The sequence below is a fragment of the Camelina sativa genome, chromosome 4 (genome assembly GCF_030686135.1).
Source record: "Camelina sativa cultivar CO46 ecotype springtype chromosome 4, ASM3068613v1".
Classification (NCBI taxonomy): Eukaryota; Viridiplantae; Streptophyta; class Magnoliopsida; order Brassicales; family Brassicaceae; genus Camelina; species Camelina sativa.
Genome location: NC_141883.1, coordinates 1,670,113 through 1,690,546, shown reverse-complemented (window position 1 = coordinate 1,690,546; position 20,434 = coordinate 1,670,113). Strand labels below are relative to the sequence as shown.

Genomic DNA, 20,434 nt, shown 5'->3' with positions numbered 1-20,434 from the left:
GAAATTTACTTCAAAAATCATAAGTTTTAAATAAATTTTTGAAAATGACACATTCTTCAATTCGTAGCAATTGTTTTTTCTTTTTGTAATGGCAATCCGTGATACTTTTGCCAAGAATTTATAGTATACCATTATGTGGAAATAATTTGGCATAACATCTCGATCAACTATTTAATGGTATTTGGATTTCTCGTTATCCAATTCATTTTTGGTCTGTTAATATACCATAAACCTCTATAAATTAATAATGTTAGGACCATCACATTTTATTAATTTATAGTGATATTAATTTATCTATAAATTAATAAATATTAATTTATAATGGAAATTAATAATTATTAATTTATAGATATATGTTTGAATTGTTTAATTTAAAAAAAAAAAATATAAATTGAGACAATTTTAGTTAAATAAGATTAGACTTTCAAATGTTATAAATTTTATTTTTAAAAAATTGAATTTTTAATGTTTAGAAAACATTATTGACAAAAAATTACAAATACTATACATATTATCTTATACACATAACATACATAACTAAAAAATTATGAATAATAATATAAATCATTGTATTTTAATAGTCTATAGAACGGGAAAATACCCGAAAAAACCGTCATCTATTTTTTATTTGGACGTTTAATACCTCGTGTTATTTTATTGGAAGAAAAATACCTCGTTTATTTAAATTTGCCATAAAAAATACTCGTTTATAGAAGTGTTAGTAGATTCATACTTACGGATTAACGGACGTGTATAAGCGTGACAGAATCATGTAACATCGTTAAATTTTAACCCCACGTTTCTAAGTAATATATATGATTTGTCTACGCAGCTCCTTGGTTTTATTGTTGTGGTTTTGTGGTACGATGTTTGGTGGTACGATGTTTTGTTTTATTGGAACTATATTTTACATGAGAATTTCAAAAAAATTATTATCTTATTATCTTATCGAATTTTGTTATTTTTTACACTGACCCGACTTGGGACAAGCAAAATTTATTAATTTATAGTGTTTATTAATTTATAGAAGTATTAAATTATAAATATTTTCATAAACTGAAATGCATTAAACGAGCCATATTTGTGAATGATGTAAAACGTCAAAAGATGTGAATTATGTTGATAACTGATAACATATTGTTGGGGAGAGATAAATAAACAAATATGTTATTATCATTATTTGATAAAATGTAACTAATAATAACATTAATGAACATTCGACACTATAAATACATACAAAATTCTCGTTTAGTGGCATAAAAAACAAAGAAAACCCAATTAAGAAGTAGTCAATCTATTTTAAAATGGAGAATAAAACTATTTTCATGATATTTTCTGTAATCATGGTTTTGGTATTGCTTTCTCATCCAAATTTAGCTATTGAAGAGAATAATGATGAGCCACCACTCATGTCAAATGACGAGTTTGATACAGCGTTATATGCAACTTCACCAAGTTCGATCGAATATAATACCAATATCTATGGAAAAACTTCAAAAGAGGATATATATTATCTTATGAAGTGCAGTAAAAATACGGGATACAAAACTCGAAATTCCGCATTTTTATGTTTTGAAGAAATGATAGCTGAAATTCTTGTGAACAGACATGCTTCAAGGGATTGTTGTGTGGGGGTAGTGAAAGCTGGAAAGCAATGTTTAATGGAATATATGAAATTATTTTTTCAAAGCTATTCATTAAAACATTATAATTATAAAAGGGTTTCTAGAACTAATAAAGTATGGAACAGATGTTCTACTGAAATTGGTGCTCTTTCATCATATTCGTGTTAAAAAATGTAACAAATTATTATTATTATTATTATTAATATTATTATTATTATTATTATTATTATTATTATTATTATTATTATTATTATATAATTTAAATTGCTTGTATTATACCAACAATTTAAAATATTTGAACAGTACTACTAACTAATCTATATATAATAGCAATCTGGATATATACCATCAAAAGTTGTGTTTCTTCAATCATACCTTTTAGATAATTTTCTAAAAAATACATAAAAATTCTAAATGTGTGTTTTAAAAGTTTCGATTATTATTGTAACAATTCTTTTTTGTAAAATTGCAATTGTTCATTGTAGAGTTGTGTTTATTCGAATATTCTTATCTTTTGAAATCTAAAATAGATATGTTATTTTAGTTATTTATTTACTTCTTTAATTATTTTTCTTCATCAATATCTTTGCAAACTTCATTCGAATACAAACATTTCAATATTTACTAATGAAGATTAAAATAAAAAAAAAATATATAAAGAATTAAAGACCAGTTTTCTATCTATGATATACAATTATGAATTTTATGCAACTTATTACATATTTTCATAAACTGAAATGCATTAAACGAGCCATATTCTGAATGATGTAAAACGTCAAAAGATATAAATTATGTTGATAACTGATAATATATCATTGGGAGAGAAATAAATATGTTATTATCATTATTTGATGAAAGGTAACTAATAATAACATTGATGAACATTCGACACTATAATACATACAAAATCCTCAATTGGTGGCATAAAAACAAAGAAATCCCAATTAAGAATTAGTCAAGATATTTTGAAATGGGGAGAATAAAATTATTTTCATGATATTTTCTGTAATCATGGTTTTGGTATTGCTTTCTCATCCAACTTTGGCTGTTGAAGAGGATAATGACGAGCCACCACTCATGTCAAATGACGAGTTTGATGCGGCATTATATGCAACTTCACCGAGTTCAATTGAATAGAATACCAATATTTATGGAAAGATGTCAAAAGAGCATACAAATTATATTATATGAACTGCGGTAAAAATACGAGATACAAAACTCCAAATTCTGCCTTTCTATGTTTTGAAAAAGTGGTAGCTGAAATTCTTGTGAACAAACGTGCTTCAAGGGATTGTTGTGTGGGGGTAGTGAAAGCTGGAAAGCAATATCTAATGGAATTTATGAAATTCATTTTTCAAAGCTATGAATTCAAACGTTATAATTATAAAAGTTTTTTCAAAATTAATAAAGTATGGAACAGATGTTCTACTGAAATTGATGCTCCTTCATCATTTTCTGGTTAAAAAATATAACTAAACTTATTATTATTATTATATAATGGTTTAAATTGCTTATATTATACCAACATTTTAAAATATATGAACAATAATACTAACTAATTCTATTAGATATTTTTTGTCAAAAAATAAAAATCATAATAAAACAATTTGATTCATTGCTTAACACCATCATTTGTTGTCGCAAGCCCAAGAAAATGTTTCATGCTAGATCTTGCAAGAATTCGATTTCAGTTCAATTTGGCAGATTTTTTTTGCGATTCAAAAACCGAGAACCGACGCGACTCAATGCTAACCACCAATCCAAAAACCCAATTAACCAAAATACCCAACTCATTTAACCCGATTAACCCGTAATATGTGATTCGCTGAAAAAATACCTTAATAAGTTAATATGGATCCCTCTCCTAATATCCACTCTTGGCAGGCAAGACCACAAATTTTCTTATGATTGGTACAAAGCTCAGAATTTTTATCGATTGGCCAAGCATATCTCTACACGAAAGTATTTCTACTGTTTGTATATGCTTTGATTGGATTGGCCAAGCATATCTCTACACGAAAGTATAACAACAAGAATTCGATTGGCCAAATGATATTGGAATTCAATTCTATAATAGATATGCTAATCAAATGTTAATTGTTAACGTATTAGTGAAATGCATAGTAATTGGCTCAACACTAAAAAGTATATAATTTGACAGTAACATTTAGCGTTAATCTTTTTTGACTCATGTTAAGGGAGCTTCTATGTACGATATGTTTCATTCTATAAATACAGTATATAGTTGATTATATTCCCTCTGTTTTCACAAAGAATATCATTTTAACCAATTACACACAAATTAAGAAAAACTTGAATTATATCTAATAGAAAAAGTTTTGGGTTAAAGGTAAATTACAAAATTTGATATTAAAAATCACATTGGAAATATAAAGTGACAGTCTTTGTGAAACAAAGAAAATACTCCAAAATGACACTCTTTGTGAAACAGAAGGAGTACATTTTAACAAATCAAAATTAGTTAATTTGTTTTTTTTTCGATAGCAAAATTAGTTCATATATATATAATTTGCCACCACGCGCGTACTTTGAAACAAGATCCGATAGATCATTTTTCTCATATAACAATTTCCAATAAATTGTTTTTCTGGTCATTGGGTATATTGCTTAATTCTAGAATTTCTTATTTCATAAATCTGTTTACGTTCACAATGCTTGATAAAATCTCTTTACATGCACTACTTAGGATGTCCTGGTTTATTTGCATTTACAGATTACAATTTGACAGTAACCATATGTTGTTAAAGTGACTTGAAATCTCTAAAGACGTCTGCAAAAATGTAAAAGACTGTGTAAGGCGTACAAGATTTTTACTGGGCTTTTGTAGAGACCGACTCAAGGCAACTTAGGGTTAGGGTTTGGGGGTGTAGGCGGCGCAGCCGCCTGTACGGTGTAATAGATTCTAGAAGATTCACAAGATCTTTCATTTCCTATTGTATCGGGTTTTTGAGGCCTATATAAAGAGACTAGAGGTTTGTAAGGTTGTTCATCAGATTAATAATATAAACCCTAGACAAAGGGTATTTGCTTCAAAGAATACTCTGTTTTATCTTTTCAAAGTCTTTCTTATTCTGTTTGTGTTCATCCGAATTCACAACAACTGGTATCAGAGCGCCAGGTTCAATGACGAGTTCCGTGAAGTTTGAGGTTCCACGTTTCAATGGAACAGGAAACTTCTGTATCTGGCAGACCCGGGTGAAGGACATGCTGAATCAGCAAGGGATGAAGAAAGCTTTGTTAGACACAAAGCCAGTAGCGAGCTCGCAGGATGACTGGGATGAGATGAGGGAGAAGGCGGGTTCAATGATACGAACATGTCTTGGAGATGAAGTCGTGCATCAGGTTCTAGATCTCAGATATTCAAAAGAGATCTGGGATAAGCTAGAAAAGATGTACATGTCGAAGTCCCCATCTAGCAATCTATACCTGAAGCAGAGGCTGTATTGGTTTAAGATGGCTGAAGGAGCAAATCTGGTCCAGCATATTAACCAATTCAACCAGATCGCTGGAGATCTAGGGCGTGTGGGTGTTATAGTCGAGGACGAGGATAAGGCCATGCTGCTGTTGTGTTCTTTGACTCCTGTATATGAGACGTTGGTGACTGCACTATTGGCTGACAAAGAGACGATAAGTCTGCAGTCGGCTACAGACTCGCTGCTTGGACATCATAACCGACGCCAACAGCATGGTGGTGGTAGCAGTGACAACCCTCAAGGTGATGGACTATATGTGAGTATAACTCTGGGTACCGGAGTACAGAAGAACAAGGGAAAGCAGGGAGGTGGCAAGATGAAGAAGATAATCTGTTATAAGTGTCAGAAATAAGGACACTATATAAGAGAGATTGTCCCCTGAACAAGGAGCAGAACAAGACAGAAGGTTCATCTAATTCTGTGAATGTGGACGCAGTGAAGGTCGAGTTCGAGTTGCTTGCAGTGACTACAAGCAATCACACAGATTCTTGGATATTGGATACAGGCTGTTCATTCCACATGACTTCAAACAAGCATTGGTTTGACACGTATCAGGCTGGAAATTTTGGAACTGTTCAAATGGCTGATGATAGAAGCTGCAGCGTTGTTGGTATTGGACAGATCAAATTTTGGATGCATGATGGCACTTTCAGGATTTTGACTGAAGTGAGGCATCTTCCAGCAGTGAAGAAGAATCTGATATCTCTTGGTACACTTCACAGGGACGGATTCAGGTTCGTAACTGATGATGATAACTGTGTGAAAGTACGCAAAGGAGATATGGTGTTGATGAAGGGTCAGCTCACAGCAGGGAGTGTTTATCGTTTACTTGGAAACGTGGCTGTAGGTGGAGCTGCAGCCGTGGTAACTGAATCATATAACACAGCTCTATGGCATATGCGGTTGGGGCATATTGGAGAGCATGGTTTGTCTGAACTTCACAAGAGAGGTCTTCTGGATGGTTTGAAAAATTGTAAGATGGGAGTTTTTTAGGTACTGCGTGATGGGGAAGCAGTGCAAGGCATCTTTCAAGATAGGTCTACACACCATAAAGAGTCTTTTAGACTATGTGCATTTTGATGTGTGGGGGCCTACACAAGAACATTCATTAGGAGGAAGCAGATACTATGTCATCTTTATAGATGATTTTTCTAAGAAGGTTTGGGTTTACTTCATGAGGCAGAAATCTGAAGTTTTTGAGAAATTTAAGATTTGGAAGGCTGAAGTGGAAAACCAAACAGGGAGGAAGATGAAGTATCTAAGGTCTGATAATGGTACAGAGTATACAAATGGAGAGTTTCAGAAGTTGTGTGAGGAGCAGGGTATTCAGAGGCACTTTACAGTGCGGAAAACACCACAACAAAACGGTGTAAGTGAAAGGATGAATCGTTCTATTGCAGAGAAAGCAAGGTGTTTGCAGTTGAATGCAGGACTCCCGAAGATCTTCTGGACTGAAGCCGTATACATGGCGGTCTACCTCATCAATAGATTGCCAAGGGTTTCTTTAGAAGGAAAGGTTGTTGAATAGGTATGGACTGGGGTAGACATTGATCTATCAAACTTGAGAATCTTTGGATGTCTAGCTTATGTGTTAGTTCCCAACAACGAAAGGTCAAAGTTGGATTCGAAGTCCAAGAAGTGCGTTTTTCTGGGTTTTGAGAAAGGCGTGAAAGGTTTCAAGTTATGGGATCCTGAGGCTAAGAAAATAGTGATCAGCCGAGATGTGGTGTTTGATGCGCAGTACATGCTGCTGCAGGCGAGTTCAGAACGAGTTCCTGTGACCATTGAGGCTAATACTGGTTCAGAGATAGCGGAGGATGAAGAGGATTCTAGTGAAGCTAGACCAGCAGCGGAAGCAGATGAGCATTCTCCTGAGGTGGAGCAGTCTCCTAAGGTGGGGAAGAAGGATAATCAAATACGTACAGAGGGGAGTTTGGCTGCAACCAAGGAAAAGCATGTAGTGAAGGCACCTGTCAGATATGGGTATGAAGATATGGCTAGCTATGCTCTGATGATTGGTACAGATGATCCATCAAGTTTTCGTGAAGCTATTAACAGTCCTGAAAAGGAAGAATGTATTGATGCTATGACAGAGGAGACAGTTAGTCTGAACAAGAATCAGACATGGGAGCTTACAACACTTCCAAAGGGGAAGAAAGCATTTGGTTGCAAGTGGGTCTTCAAGAGGAAAACAAGAGTCTCTGAGAAGGAAGTTGTGATTTTCAAGGCAAGACTAGTAGCGAAAGGGTACTCACAGAGGGCAGGGGTTGATTATGACGAGATTTTCTCCCCTGTAGTTCGACACACGTCCATCCGTGTTGTGTTGGGACTGGTAGCTTGCTGGGATTTGCATCTTGAGCAGATGGATGTGAAGACAGCGTTTCTCCATGGGAATTTGGAGGAAGAGATCTATATGGAGCAACCTGAAGGGTTTGTCAAGTCTGGAGAGGAGAAGCTTGTATGCAGACTGAAAAGATCTTTATACGGGCTGAAGCAGGCTCCTAGACAGTGGTACAAACGTTTTGATACTTACATGTTGTAGATAAAGTACCAGAGATGTGAGTATGATTGTTGTGTTTATGTGAAGAACGTTGGTAATAATTCTCCCATATTTTTGCTGTTGTATGTTGATGATATGCTCATTGCTGGAAGCAATATGGATGATATTGTTGAGTTGAAAGGGCTAGTGGGAGAAGAGTTTGAGATGAAGGATCTTGGTGCTGCAAAGAAGATTCTTGGGATGGAGATTCGCAGTGATAGGAGTTCTCAGAGATTGTGGTTATCTCAAAGAAGCTACATAGAGAAGATACTTGAAAGGTTTGACATGAAGAATGCAAAACATGTGTCTACTCCTCTGGCGAATCACTTCAAGCTCTCAGCACGTCAGTGCCCTATTTCTGATGAGGAGATCAGAAACATGGCACAAGTTCCTTATGCTAGTGCAGTTGGTTGTCTGATGTATGCGATGGTTTGCACAAGACCAGATTTGGCTCAAGCTGTTAGTCAAATCAGTAAGTACATGTCTAAACCTGGGAGGGAGCACTGGAATGCAATGAAATGGATTCTCAGGTATTTGAAGGGTACTACAGATCGTGGTCTCATGTTTGGAGGACATGAGTGCAAGGCAAAAGTCGTGGATTTCGTTGATTCAGATTATGCAGGTGATCATGATAACAGGAGGTCTACAACAGGATATGTATTTACTCTTGCTGGAGCACCTATAAGTTGGAGGTCTGTGTTGCAGTCTGTTGTTGCAATGTCAACCACTGAAGCCGAGTACATGGCAATGGGAGAGACAGCTAAGGAGGCATTATGGGTTAGAGGACTTGTAATGGAATTGGGTGTTGAGAAAGGTGGAGTTCAGCTACATTGTGATAGTCAGAGTGCTTTATATCTGGCAAAGAATCAAGTGTATCATGGTAGGACAAAGCACATTGAGGTAAGATATCACAAGATCAGAGAGTTATCAGTTTCTGGTGTGATTTTACTGCAGAAAGTGCACACGTCTGAGAATGCAGCTGATATGTTGACCAAGCCAGTCACCATGGAGAAGTTCAAGCACTGCTTGGATTTGCTCCAGGTCTTTCATTGCTAGATGAAGACAAAAGGTTCCCCCAAAAGCTAACAAGGAGTTGAAGTTGAAGTCAATGAGATTTTGTCGTCAAGGTGGAGTTTGTTGTTAAAGTGACTTGAAATCTCTGAAGACGTCTACAAAGATGTAAAAGACTGTGTAAGACGTACAAGGCTTTTACTGGGCTTTTACTAGGCTTTTGTAGAGACCGACTCAAGGCAACTTAGGGTTAGGGTTTTGGGGGTGTAGACGGCTACGGTGTAATAGATTCTAGAAGATTCACAAGATCTTTTATTTCCTATTGTATCGGGTTTTTGAGCCTATATAAAGAAACTAGGGGTTTATAAGGTTGTTCATCAGATTAATAATATAAACCCTAGACAAAGGGTTATTTGCCTCAAAAGAACACTCTGTTTTATCTTTTCAAAGTCTTTCGTTTGTGTTCATCTGAATTCACAACACCATACAATTAACAAACGGCTATTGGACTCTTGCAATTAGAGATTACAATTTGAACACATACCTCTTGCTAGAAAATATTGCTATATATATTTAAAAATACTCCTATGTCTTTTTTCTTTAAAAAAAAAAAAAAAATCTTTGTAAATTCAAGAAACTATTTTTGCCGCCAAAATTAGAGAGGAGAAAGAGTTCTTTGGGACAATGGGCAAACCAATTGTGTTATGTATTTTGTCTTTAAGAATGATTGGTCATTTTACAGACCTTATCTTCTATATTTCTATTTTCATTCGTGTGAAAGCAAAATAAAATCTCAAAACAGTTTCTCTATATACATTGTAAGACACACACACTTCACTGTTTAGATTCTTTTGGTGATCTGCTCTCTTCTTCATCCTTAGAATCAATCAAACGAAGTGAATCAAGACTGCAAAAAACAAGAAACAAAAGGTTCTATTGATCCACTATAACAGTCTCAAAGATAGCAAAAAAAAATGACAAAAGAAGATAGATTAAAAGAACCTGCAATTCTGTGGGACGTTCCAGGTGAAACCAGAGGATTGGTTAAGATGAAGTGGTAAAGACATGTAATCTCTCCAGTCCTGAAGCATGATTCTAAGATCATGAAGCTTACTCTCCAAGCCAAAGCAGCAATTCGCATGCATTGTACAAACAAGATTCAAATCTTTGCTTGGTTCACAGAATCCACCAAAATAAGCTGTGTTCAAGAACCTAATCCTAAGCCTGATTTTCCAGATGAAAGAATCTGCCTTGATGAAGTTCAGAACATTCTGGTCGTGGTATTTAGGGTACTTGATCCTTGAATCATACCAGTACTTGTAGAATCGTATCGTTCGGTTACTTGATCTCACAAAGTTAAATCCTCCATTTGGTCTATTCCTTAGATCGTTCGCCTTTCCTATGTAATGGTCACAAGCAATCTGGAAATCAGCATCTTTGTAAAACCGTGGAAAAGGGTTCCTGAACCACATCACATCAGCATCCTGTAAACACACAAAACTCATAAAATCACTCAACAGAACAACAAAAACAAAGTTCTTGTTTTCAGTTGCCAAGAAATTAAACATACCGTGAAAACAAAGTTGTAACCCATCTCAAGAACAGTACGAAGGAAATCGATTCTTCTCCACATCATTCTCAAGTAAGAGCGAGTCATGAAGTAAGCCTCGCCACCAGAGAAATCAACACCTTCTGTTTCAAGTCTGAAACAATGCTTATGGAACTCTTTGCAACGTGAATACGCTTTAGCATCCAATGCAATGATCACCAAGTGTTTCAAAAGCTTCTTTGTTCCTTTACCGATTCTGAAACTCTCAAAGAAGAGATCTATCACAGATCCTGGAGCTGCCCATGCTTCATTCAAAGTTGTCAATATCACTGTACGATCTTTCGTTGCAGCTCTACGCAAAACATCTTCTAGCTTAGGTTCCTTAACTTCCTCCTTAAGTAATCAAAAACCAAGATTCAGAATACAGAACTTGAAACCAAAATCGAATCCAATTTCATGGAAGAACCAAATCGAATCCCTAGAATCGAACTCTAGTTAAGTCAAAGATCGAACACCAAATATAGAAACGAAGTGGAAAGAACACTCACCGGAGGCGGAGCCGAAGAAGAAGAATCATTGAGAGAGGGAGAAATGCGAGAGAGCATCGAAGAGGAAGAGCCATGGGCGACGTTGTTGAGTGAAACAGAGGTTCTGTAGAGGACGAAGCAAAAGAAGACGACGGAAAGTAAAAGAACGGCTCGGAGTACATTGGCGGAGGAGCACGGTGGCATTACGACGGGAGCTGCGGAGGAAGAACGATTCTCATCGTCGCCGTTGGAGAAAGAAGAATCGTTGGCGCTCTCCGTCTTGGACTTGGAGCTGAAACGGTTCGATAGATTCATCATCTTCGTCGACGTTGACGACGTTGGTCATCGTCGAGGCGGTTATAAAGGTTGTTTCAATTTTTTTTTTTTTCTTTTTTGATTTTTTTTTTTTAATTCGTTTTTACAATTTTGTGAAGAGAGAAACGGTTAGAACTCTAATTCAAAAATAATAATAATGATAAACTCTTCTAAATTATCTCTGCCGTAGGATTGATGAGTCAAAATATTATCTACCGTCAGATCTTGAAATTAAATCGCTGCGTTTTAATGACTTTATTTTCCAAATATCAAAACGCTGCGTTTATTGGAAATTATTTTTTTCTACCGTAGGATCTTATGTTTTGAAAAAACAAGAAACCTTCTATACCGTAGGATCTTGATAATAAAACGCGGCGTTTTAATGATATTATGCTTTATAGATAAAAAAAATGCAGCGTTTGGATCTGTTTGTTTCATTGTCGGTTGGATTCATAAATTATATTTTTCAAGATTTCTAATAAACTTTGAATCTCTCGAAAAACATAAAAATCCTAGTTTCAAAAGAACACATCGGAATAGTTTTCACTGAACCTACGAATCTAATAAGAACAAAGATTTACGCTTACTTTTAAATTAACTACCGAGGAGAGAAATCGAGAGATTAAGATTAAGATCAATCTTAGAAGAACCGAAGCAATCTTTGGAGACGAATGGTGCAGAACAAGTTGAGACTGCTGCTTCACTCGTTTCGCTCACCGTTGATCCGTTGCTTCTCCAGTGATGATGATGATTCAACGACAGAGACAACGACAAATCTTCTTCTTCTTCTTCTCCTTCTTCATGTTCTTGTTCTTGTTCCCGCCACTCCTCTGTTTCCTAAAAGAACCACAAGACGAGATTAGTTACTAAACCTGATTAGAATCGGTTTGGATTTTACCTCGGTTTGAATCATACCGGTTTAATAGATACTCAAAAACCAAGCCTTAAATCCAAACCGATGAGATCATAATGATACTTAAACCGGAAAAATCGGTTTGGATTTGAACAGAGTATAAATCAGACCGGTTAAGACTGTAAACCGGATTAGATTTTGGTTTGGCATTGACCCTATAAAAATTAAATATTTTTTTACAAAAACTCTGTTGACAAAAAAAAGAAAGAGAAAGAAATAATGAACCTTGGGGAGGAGGTGATGTGATGGAAACGTCGTCGTATCTATCGTCTTGTTGAAGATGGGAAGAAAGTCATGATCATCAACATCATGATAACCAGAGTCTGAAGTCGTCTGCTCTGCTCTTCGTCGTCCTCCTCCTCCTCTGCTGCTGCACCACCAGTAAAGGACAATTCAAATAAAGACAAACAAAAAGTATATTATGATACTGAAATGAAATTAAAAGAAAAAAAGAACTTGTCAGAAAACAATAAATAAATAAATGAATAAAAATACCTAAGAAGAAGAGAAGGAGAATGTGAAGAAAGAGTAAAAGAGTGAAAACCCAAAAGACAATCATTCCTTGAGTGTAAAGACAAGTGATCTTCTTCACTGTCTTGTCTTCTTCTTCTTCTTCTTATTGAAGATGATGATGAGCTTTCTTCTTCTGCCAACCCCAAAAATAAATAATAAATGAGACACCATCATATTAATGAATATTCTCTTCTTCTCCTGTTCTTCTACTCTCTATCTCTCTCTCTTTTTAAAAAAAAAAAATATATGTATTTATGACAATTGTCTTATGAATCATGACACTAGACCAATAGTACATACTACAAACAGATACAGTAAAATAATTAAATTCCATCCCATTATTATTATTGTTTTGTTTTGATGTTAACAGTTCAAATTAATATTCAACGGTCCCATTCTTTTCCCAAATTCATCATTTCACTACTTCTTTTTTCCCTTGTGATAAATTTACAGAAAAGAAAGAATTTTGTAAAAAAATTATTACCTGGTTTCCCCAAAGTGAGTCTAGATCCTCTATACATCTGGTTAATATTATGATCAAAACAATCATATAAAAGTGATTTAATATTATGAATAAGTTAAGAAAAAAAAGAAACTTGATGATGTTTGGTAAAGTTAAAAAAACCTGAAGATGGCTTTTGACATGTGAAATGGTGAGTCCCTTCACGTCCATCATCTTAAGAACAAGTTTTGGCGTTGCTCCTGTTTCATCATACCCAACCAAACGAAAAACAAAATAAATCAAAAAAGTGACTATGATGATTCTTCTTTATGGAATACTTTTTTCATGAAAAAAAACAAACAAACCAAAAAAATCCAAACTTTATAATATGTATAATCTGAATGAAACAAAATAGCAAAAGCGTGTTTTGGATTCAATAACTTGACGACCATAATAAACAATGAGAAATTTTCCAAACTTTCTATAGAACAATCAATCTAGAGAAAAATCCAAACTTTAGGATAAGACTGAAACAAAAATGTAAAGACTTGCTTCAAAAAAAAACTGATTCTTTATGATTATGAAGACGATGATATGATGATGAGACAGTTTATGATATAAAAATCGTAACTTTAAGATATATGAATCAAACAAAAGTAACGAAAGTTTTGATTTTTTTTTTCGAAAACTTACGGTATTGACCACCGAGCATCTCGACGGCGTTAACGAAACAACGGTGAAGATCAGGCGTCCATCTAAGCCGAGGAACCGGAGACCGTACGTAAGGCCTTACACCACCGCCACCGCCACCGTTACCCTTAAATCCAACGCCAGTAACGTTTCCGTTACCGTTTCTCCCACCACATCTACCCATTTTTCAGACCCAAAGCTAAAAACCCCAAGAAGAAAAAAAAAACAAAAGCTTTTTTTTTTTTTTTGTTGGTTCTGTGGAGAGAAGAGTAAGAGAAGAGAGGATTTGAGGTAAGAGGTGTGAGGTTTTGGGATTATAAAAGAAGAGCAAGTCCCTTTTTTTTTATTTTGTGTGTTTGTGATTTTGTTTTTTTGTTGGAGGTTTCTAAAACATGACTGTCTCTTTTTCCATCTATTCTCTTTGTCTCTTTTGGATTCACTCATACTATAAAACCTCTCTCTATACATTGCATAATTCCAAATTTTTTTTATTAATTATTATCACTTTAGAAAAAAGTTTTCATTCATTTTTTTCCCCGGATATTCACGTTGTAGTTAGTTGTGTTTAATTTCGGATTTATATTGATTTTGTTAGTTTGGTTTTAGAGCTACAAAGTGTAACTAGCTAAGCTAATTAAAGATATGTTAATAGTTTACGTACGGTTTTGGTTTTATTACCAAATTGTGTTAATGATGTAAATTCTCCAAATCTCCAAATCTCCAATAGAAGAGACAATTATTATATTGTTTTGTTTATGAAATTAATTCCATGACATACGTGACGGGTTGATGATACGTGAATTAGTATATCATAAAGTCAAAAAAATTCATAATCTGATTATGGTTTATGGTTGGGTCGTCACTTATCTAGACAATTTAGAGTAGCAAATAAAAAAAGAATTAAAGATCAACAAGAGAGAGAAGGAGGTGTGACATGTGTTTTTGACCTATATGTATGCAAACAAATGATATATATTAATCAACAAAAGTGGTAATCATACGAAAAATCCCATTTGACTTTGGTTGCATTAGTCTTGACTCTTGACCCCCCCCCCCCCCCCCCCATTCAATTATTATTTATCTTAAATATTTTTCTTTAAATATAAGATAATCATTGCATATCAACAACGTACCAGAGATCTACACAAGGCTATATATATATATTCACACAACTTGCATGTAAAACAATTAAACACCGTTGTTTGATTGAAAGAAAACAAATTTTCTTTAATTTATAACACAATAAATTACATTATAGGGATATGGGATTTACCCAAATGAAGAAGTTTCCTCTAATTTTTAACTTTCTCTCTTTTTCACCACAGCTAGGTTTTACTTAAGGCCAAAATGAATTAAATTTAAATTAAAATTAAAAATAGCCCAACTGCTTAGCTTTGACCATAGCATAATTATTGTTTCTATTTTTTTTTTCTCATTTCTGTTTTTTATTTTGTAGGGTTTCGTGTTAAACTTTCTGATTTCAATAAATCAACAAATTTTACAATGGTCCTTCGTTATGTCTTTTGGACCACCGTTTTGACTTCATTCCCCCTAGCTAATTCCCTTACTCATTTTTTTCTCCAATTTGATTTCCCATTTTTTTTTTTCTCTTCCCTATTAAGTAATAATACTAATAAGAATTATTTATTTTACCCAAAGTATATATCTTTTGTCCCCATTCTCTGGCTCTATGTGTCTAACACCTTTTCTTCTTATTTTTTTTTCATCGTTGCTTTGGAATACATCGAAGACGAATCAAAACCATCATATCCCCTATATGGTAGCCGACAATAATTACTGATTTCTCCAATTTTTCTAACCATGGGTTCAATACTTCAATATAAATGAAATTATATTATTTTATTGTGGACAGATTTTAAAATCAGACGTAATCAAAAATTATATTAAGACCTTTAACTACTATGCTTTGCCTTTCTTCTCGTTCATCTCATTCATGCACCTCCCCTATTTAATAAAACAGAAGTACACAATTTCAAATTTATAGACTATATAATTTTAATAGTAGATTACAAATAGGTTATAAAACAATTAATATTAATTTGTATTAGATATATGTTACATCACGTTGAAAGTCTTAATCTGTAACTCTTCATTTTCGTAAGATTTTAGGAGAATAATCTTAATTCTCTTTTACACAAAAATATATCCTTCAAAGATTTAATCTTGATTTAAGATCTTCTAAAACAAGTTATTTGAAAGAATAAAATAAAATCTCTAAAAAATATTTAGTTAACCATATATAGGCAAACAAATCTCAAAAAATAATCACTTTTCCACGGATTGAGACTAATTTCCGATTATACTATAAAATAAACCGATCAATAATCTATCGTTACCTTTTGATAAGGTATCATCTTTCCGTTCATGTCTTTTAATTTTATCATACTTATAATGATGCTTATTATGTTTATACACATTAGTACATTACAATTCATGGTGTACTACGAGTTAAAATATTACACGACGGGGTTATATGACACGACGTGTTTGAGTAGATACTAATATAAATTTAAATTTTTGTTAATTCGGTGCTACACGGGTAAAATATCATTTCATTATTTTGTTAATGATATTAATATTAAATTAATAGACATATCTAATTAAGTTGATTAAATTAATACTGTAACAAACAAATATACTGTTAACAAACAAATTATTATTTTTTATCAAATAACTTAATTCGCGGTGTACCGCAGATCAAAATCTATACAAAATATACGTTATTTCCATAAGTCATATTCAACATATGATTTAATGGCATAGTGTTCCCTAAAAATAATAAATTTTAAAACAAATAAAACAATCACATTTATAGTGCTTTAAGTAAAAATTACAAAAATTTGTGCTCTAGCACGGATCCATCAGTTTTAGTAGATGATTTTATTGCATAATGTTTTATTCACAACAATTTTTAAAATAAATCATATAAATTAGATTGTATATAAAAATTACAATACAAATAAAAAGAATTTCAACCCGTGCTCTAGCACGGATGCGTTCTCTATATTATTATAAAAGCGTCGAATTATCTGCGTATATGCCAAAATTAGCTTTAATGATTTAAGAGAATTTTAAACAATGGTTTTGAGAAAAAGTTTAGTGGTCGATTAGACGGTAACTAAAATATAATTATTTAATCATCAGCTTTGTCAAACACACACGAGTTGCGTATGTTATCTATAATATTGACTAGACGAATGATACAAAAAAGCTACCTAGGTCATATCATTGATCAAAGTAATCACATGGGCGTTTATTTGTGAAACAATGTTATAATCAAGTAGAGTTATAACTTTTCATCAAACACTATTTTTTTCTCTAAATACTGTGATATAATCATACTATAACCTGTTAGTTTGATATATTCAAATTGGGGATCAATTGTAAAAACTGCCTTAAAACAAAATTCCATGGATGGAATAAAAGTCTAGTCGAATGTTCAAGTGCCAAAACTGTTAGTACTATATACTATACGATAAATAAATGAGAAGAAAAAGAAATGGGAGGAAATGATAAATAATACATTAAATGAGCCTGGCAGAGACAAATAGCTCCAAGAGAAATTGAATGAGTAATTGACTGTGGAGAAGGTCCATGATTCATGGCTTTTACCACATTCAATAATTCTCTTTGTTTAAATAAAAAAATATTATTATAAAACTTTGTACATACACTAGATTTTCACCCGCGGTACACCGCGGGGCAATTTTTTCTTAAAATAAAAATTTAAAATTTTAAGTTATAATTGTTTGTTGATTTTGTTTAGTGTTTGAGATTGTATAATTGTATTTAGATTGTTAATTTCAGGGTTAATTCGTGATATATTGCATGATATTTGTTTTTTACATAATCGTAATTTAATTAAAAAATTTAATATTCTAATATAGATGATATTAATAAAATAATGATATGATGAACACCGAATTAATAATATTTTAATTTATATTTATATCAACCCAAATTTGTCCTGCTATATAATCCGTCAAATGATATTTAGAATTAAAATTTATTTAAAACAATTTTTTGGCATAAGCATTTAATTTAGTATTTACTTAAATTACTTTAGTAACCCACGAGATAAATTTTACTTTTACATGTTACATTTTTACGAATACCTGATTTATTTTTAAAGTTAAATAATTTAATTTATTGTATTTTTAAAGATTTAATCCATAAATTGATATATAAGTAATTTGTAACTTATTATTTTAAAATTTTAATATTTTGAAAATGATTTAAACGTCAGAATAAGTTTTAATTAGCAAATAAAGAGCATCATTGTAATGAAGAAGTCATATTTCTGATTTGTTTAAGTAAATACGATGATGGTTATGTTCTGTCAGTAAAAAAAAATATTAGACGAAGAGTTGTTAGTTTTGGTAAAATCCGACGAAGCCCCGGCGAGTTTCGGTTTCTACTCTGGGCGACTCCTTTTCCGACACCTTTGTTGCCAAAAATATGAGTATATTCGTATTAGAAATTTTTATTTGTCTCATATACTCTGTAATAGACGAATTTTGGGAACAAAGATTGCATTTTTAAAAAACACACATTTTTAAAATTGGGGCTGATTTGTAAATAAATAAACATGATAATGACTCATATCTATGTAAATAAATGATTTTTATTCGTAGGTGACCCGTTAAATCACAACAAAATAAAGTGCACCACATATTTCCAAGCTAAGGAGACATGGCTAGTAACTATGTTAATAAAATGTTGTCGTTGTGTAGGTGACCCTTAACAACAAACTAAGTAGACGCAGCCAATCATCATCCTCAGCATGCTATAGTTAGAATGGTTAGTTAATAATAATGACTGTTTGCGTAAATATTTTAACTAAAGTCTAAATTTGAGAAAGTAAGTCGTTTTTTTTGGATGATAAACAATTTAATTTAGTAAATGCATTTGAAACATGAAATTATACACTATAGGATCTGGTAAAACAAATGAACCATCTAATTATATGTTTACGTTGGTGTACATTACTTTACATAGAGTCTTACTTTACGTTTTTGTTATAATATATAATCTTGTTATAAATAATATTACCACTTGCTTTAATATATAATCTTGTTATGAAGATGGACAATTACTACCATCAATGATTAATATAATTACAGAGTTTGAAAGTTAGTTCAAGAAGAGATTAATAATATGTTCTCAAGCGGGAGCAAAACATTATCACAAGTGATAACTTCTAAATTAATAATTCAGATTGGAGCGTTAAATGAAGAAGCAACGTTCGATTTCATATAGGACACATGAAAATGGTTAGTACCTCATTTATCCCTGATAGTAACAAACTTTAGGATTAAGAAAGCATAATTAGGTGGATACATGATCTTTATAACTCGATTGCTACTCAAACATAAAAATTAGAACTAAAAACAAAAATTATCATAAATTAACATAGATTAACAAAACAATATTATAGACGATAAAATATACTTCAAACGAAGATGATAAAATATTGCCATTAGAGTAATTAAATTTTGCTTGCTTTTGCTATAGAGGAAGTGTTTATCGTGTTTAGTGAGTTTAGATGTTGAGTCTTATTTATAGTATTTTGAGAGGGAACGAAAATCTTGATGACGAAGTTGAAAAAAATCTTCACCAAATAAAATTTTTGAAACAAAATTAATTGGTTTAAACATATATAATAGAATATGCTAGTAACGTTTATTTTGACAATATATTACAATTTCCAAAAAAAGAATAAAACAGAATTTGAAACCGACTCTTAGCAATATATGGAAAGATCTAATATTGGTTTCCTTTTTTGCAGATATTTCGAAAGTAAATTAATGTCGATTGTTTGTTTCACACCGAGTCTTAGCAATATATGGAAAGATCTAATTAGAAGAAATAAGAAGAGTAATAAAGATTGATTGCCATATATATAAATCATATATAGAAAGAAATTCGTAATTAAAGAGAGCGAAAATTTTGGAAGAGAATCGTATATTACACTAATTTTGTTTGAAACCTAATCATAATTTAACAAATAATAAATTATAAATTAAAATTATTAAATACAATGACAGTCTTGTAAATAGGTGGCAAGTTCATGATTTATTTGCTAAATGTACTTGCAAAATGTATATATAGATATATGTAAGATAATGTAACCCAACTGGCTTCTGGACTATAAAACCATAACATTCTCTTTTTTTTTCTTGTGAGTGGAAAAAATTTGGAAATCTTACCAAACCATATACAATACTAGTATAGATTTGACTATTGTTAATTATTATTATTATTTTTTTATTGGGTCAATTTTTCTCACACATTGATTGAATTCAATCATAGAACAAGGCAAATTCTTTACGATGATTAAAAAAAGTAATATAAAAAGGTGTAATCCACATGAAACACCTAGAGAGAACATAGAAGAATTAGCTTTTCACACCTATAGAATAACACAAAACAAAAGTGAAAGAGAGTTGTTTAAAAGTGTGTGATTTGGGAATGGTTGGGCCACAATAACACAAGTAATAAACGTAATGGATAGAAATAGACATGCATGGTTATGTGAAAAGGTTTAGATTGGTGAGTGCATAATTATTGGAAGTAGGACCAAACAACTCTTTGACTTTTCATCCTTAACGATTGGAATTAGATTTGATATGTTTTCTTCTTAACATAACCTCTTGCATTCTTTTCTTATCCACGTAGATGGGTCTTCCATTGTAGTATATATGATTTGGTTCTGTAAGCAATTTATTGAGCTTTTTCATTTGGCAAAAGAATCCTTTCGATCTCATAAGTCTTCTTCATATCAAAGATTAAAGA

At 32.5% G+C, this 20,434-nt stretch overlaps 3 protein-coding genes and 1 pseudogene across 6 annotated transcripts; 2 read left to right on the top strand and 2 right to left on the bottom strand.

Moving 5' to 3' along the window:
- The first annotated feature begins 1,282 nt into the window (after window positions 1–1,282).
- Window positions 1,283–1,854, top strand: LOC104779551 (protein DOWN-REGULATED IN DIF1 11-like). Its single transcript, XM_087509053.1, has one exon. The coding sequence runs from the start codon at window positions 1,305–1,307 to the stop codon at window positions 1,791–1,793; it is 489 nt and encodes a 162-aa protein (XP_087365179.1). The 5' UTR covers window positions 1,283–1,304; the 3' UTR covers window positions 1,794–1,854.
- A 454-nt stretch (window positions 1,855–2,308) lies between these two features.
- Window positions 2,309–3,088, top strand: LOC147945204 (uncharacterized; annotated as a pseudogene).
- A 6,253-nt stretch (window positions 3,089–9,341) lies between these two features.
- On the bottom strand, window positions 9,342–11,073 carry LOC104779550 (uncharacterized protein At4g15970-like). Its single transcript, XM_010503917.3, has 4 exons — window positions 10,767–11,073; window positions 10,240–10,611; window positions 9,672–10,153; window positions 9,342–9,576 (listed from the first exon to the last, which is right to left on the bottom strand). The coding sequence occupies exons 1-4, from the start codon at window positions 11,061–11,063 to the stop codon at window positions 9,504–9,506; spliced, it is 1,224 nt and encodes a 407-aa protein (XP_010502219.3). The 5' UTR covers window positions 11,064–11,073; the 3' UTR covers window positions 9,342–9,503.
- Window positions 11,074–11,509: 436 nt separating this feature from the next.
- LOC104779549 (putative Myb family transcription factor At1g14600) lies at window positions 11,510–14,083 on the bottom strand. Of its 4 annotated transcripts, none has more exons than XM_010503914.3 (6): window positions 13,622–14,083; window positions 13,112–13,188; window positions 12,971–13,007; window positions 12,469–12,619; window positions 12,199–12,343; window positions 11,510–11,897 (listed from the first exon to the last, which is right to left on the bottom strand). In XM_010503914.3, the coding sequence occupies exons 1-6, from the start codon at window positions 13,800–13,802 to the stop codon at window positions 11,655–11,657; spliced, it is 834 nt and encodes a 277-aa protein (XP_010502216.1). In that variant the 5' UTR covers window positions 13,803–14,083; the 3' UTR covers window positions 11,510–11,654. The 4 variants fall into 4 exon arrangements, with proteins under 4 accessions (XP_010502216.1, XP_010502217.1, XP_087365839.1 ...); XM_010503915.2 differs by having other exon boundaries at window positions 12,199–12,340; window positions 13,622–14,036; XM_087509713.1 differs by having other exon boundaries at window positions 12,199–12,340; window positions 12,469–12,616; window positions 13,622–14,016.
- Between the last annotated feature and the right edge of the window lie 6,351 nt (window positions 14,084–20,434).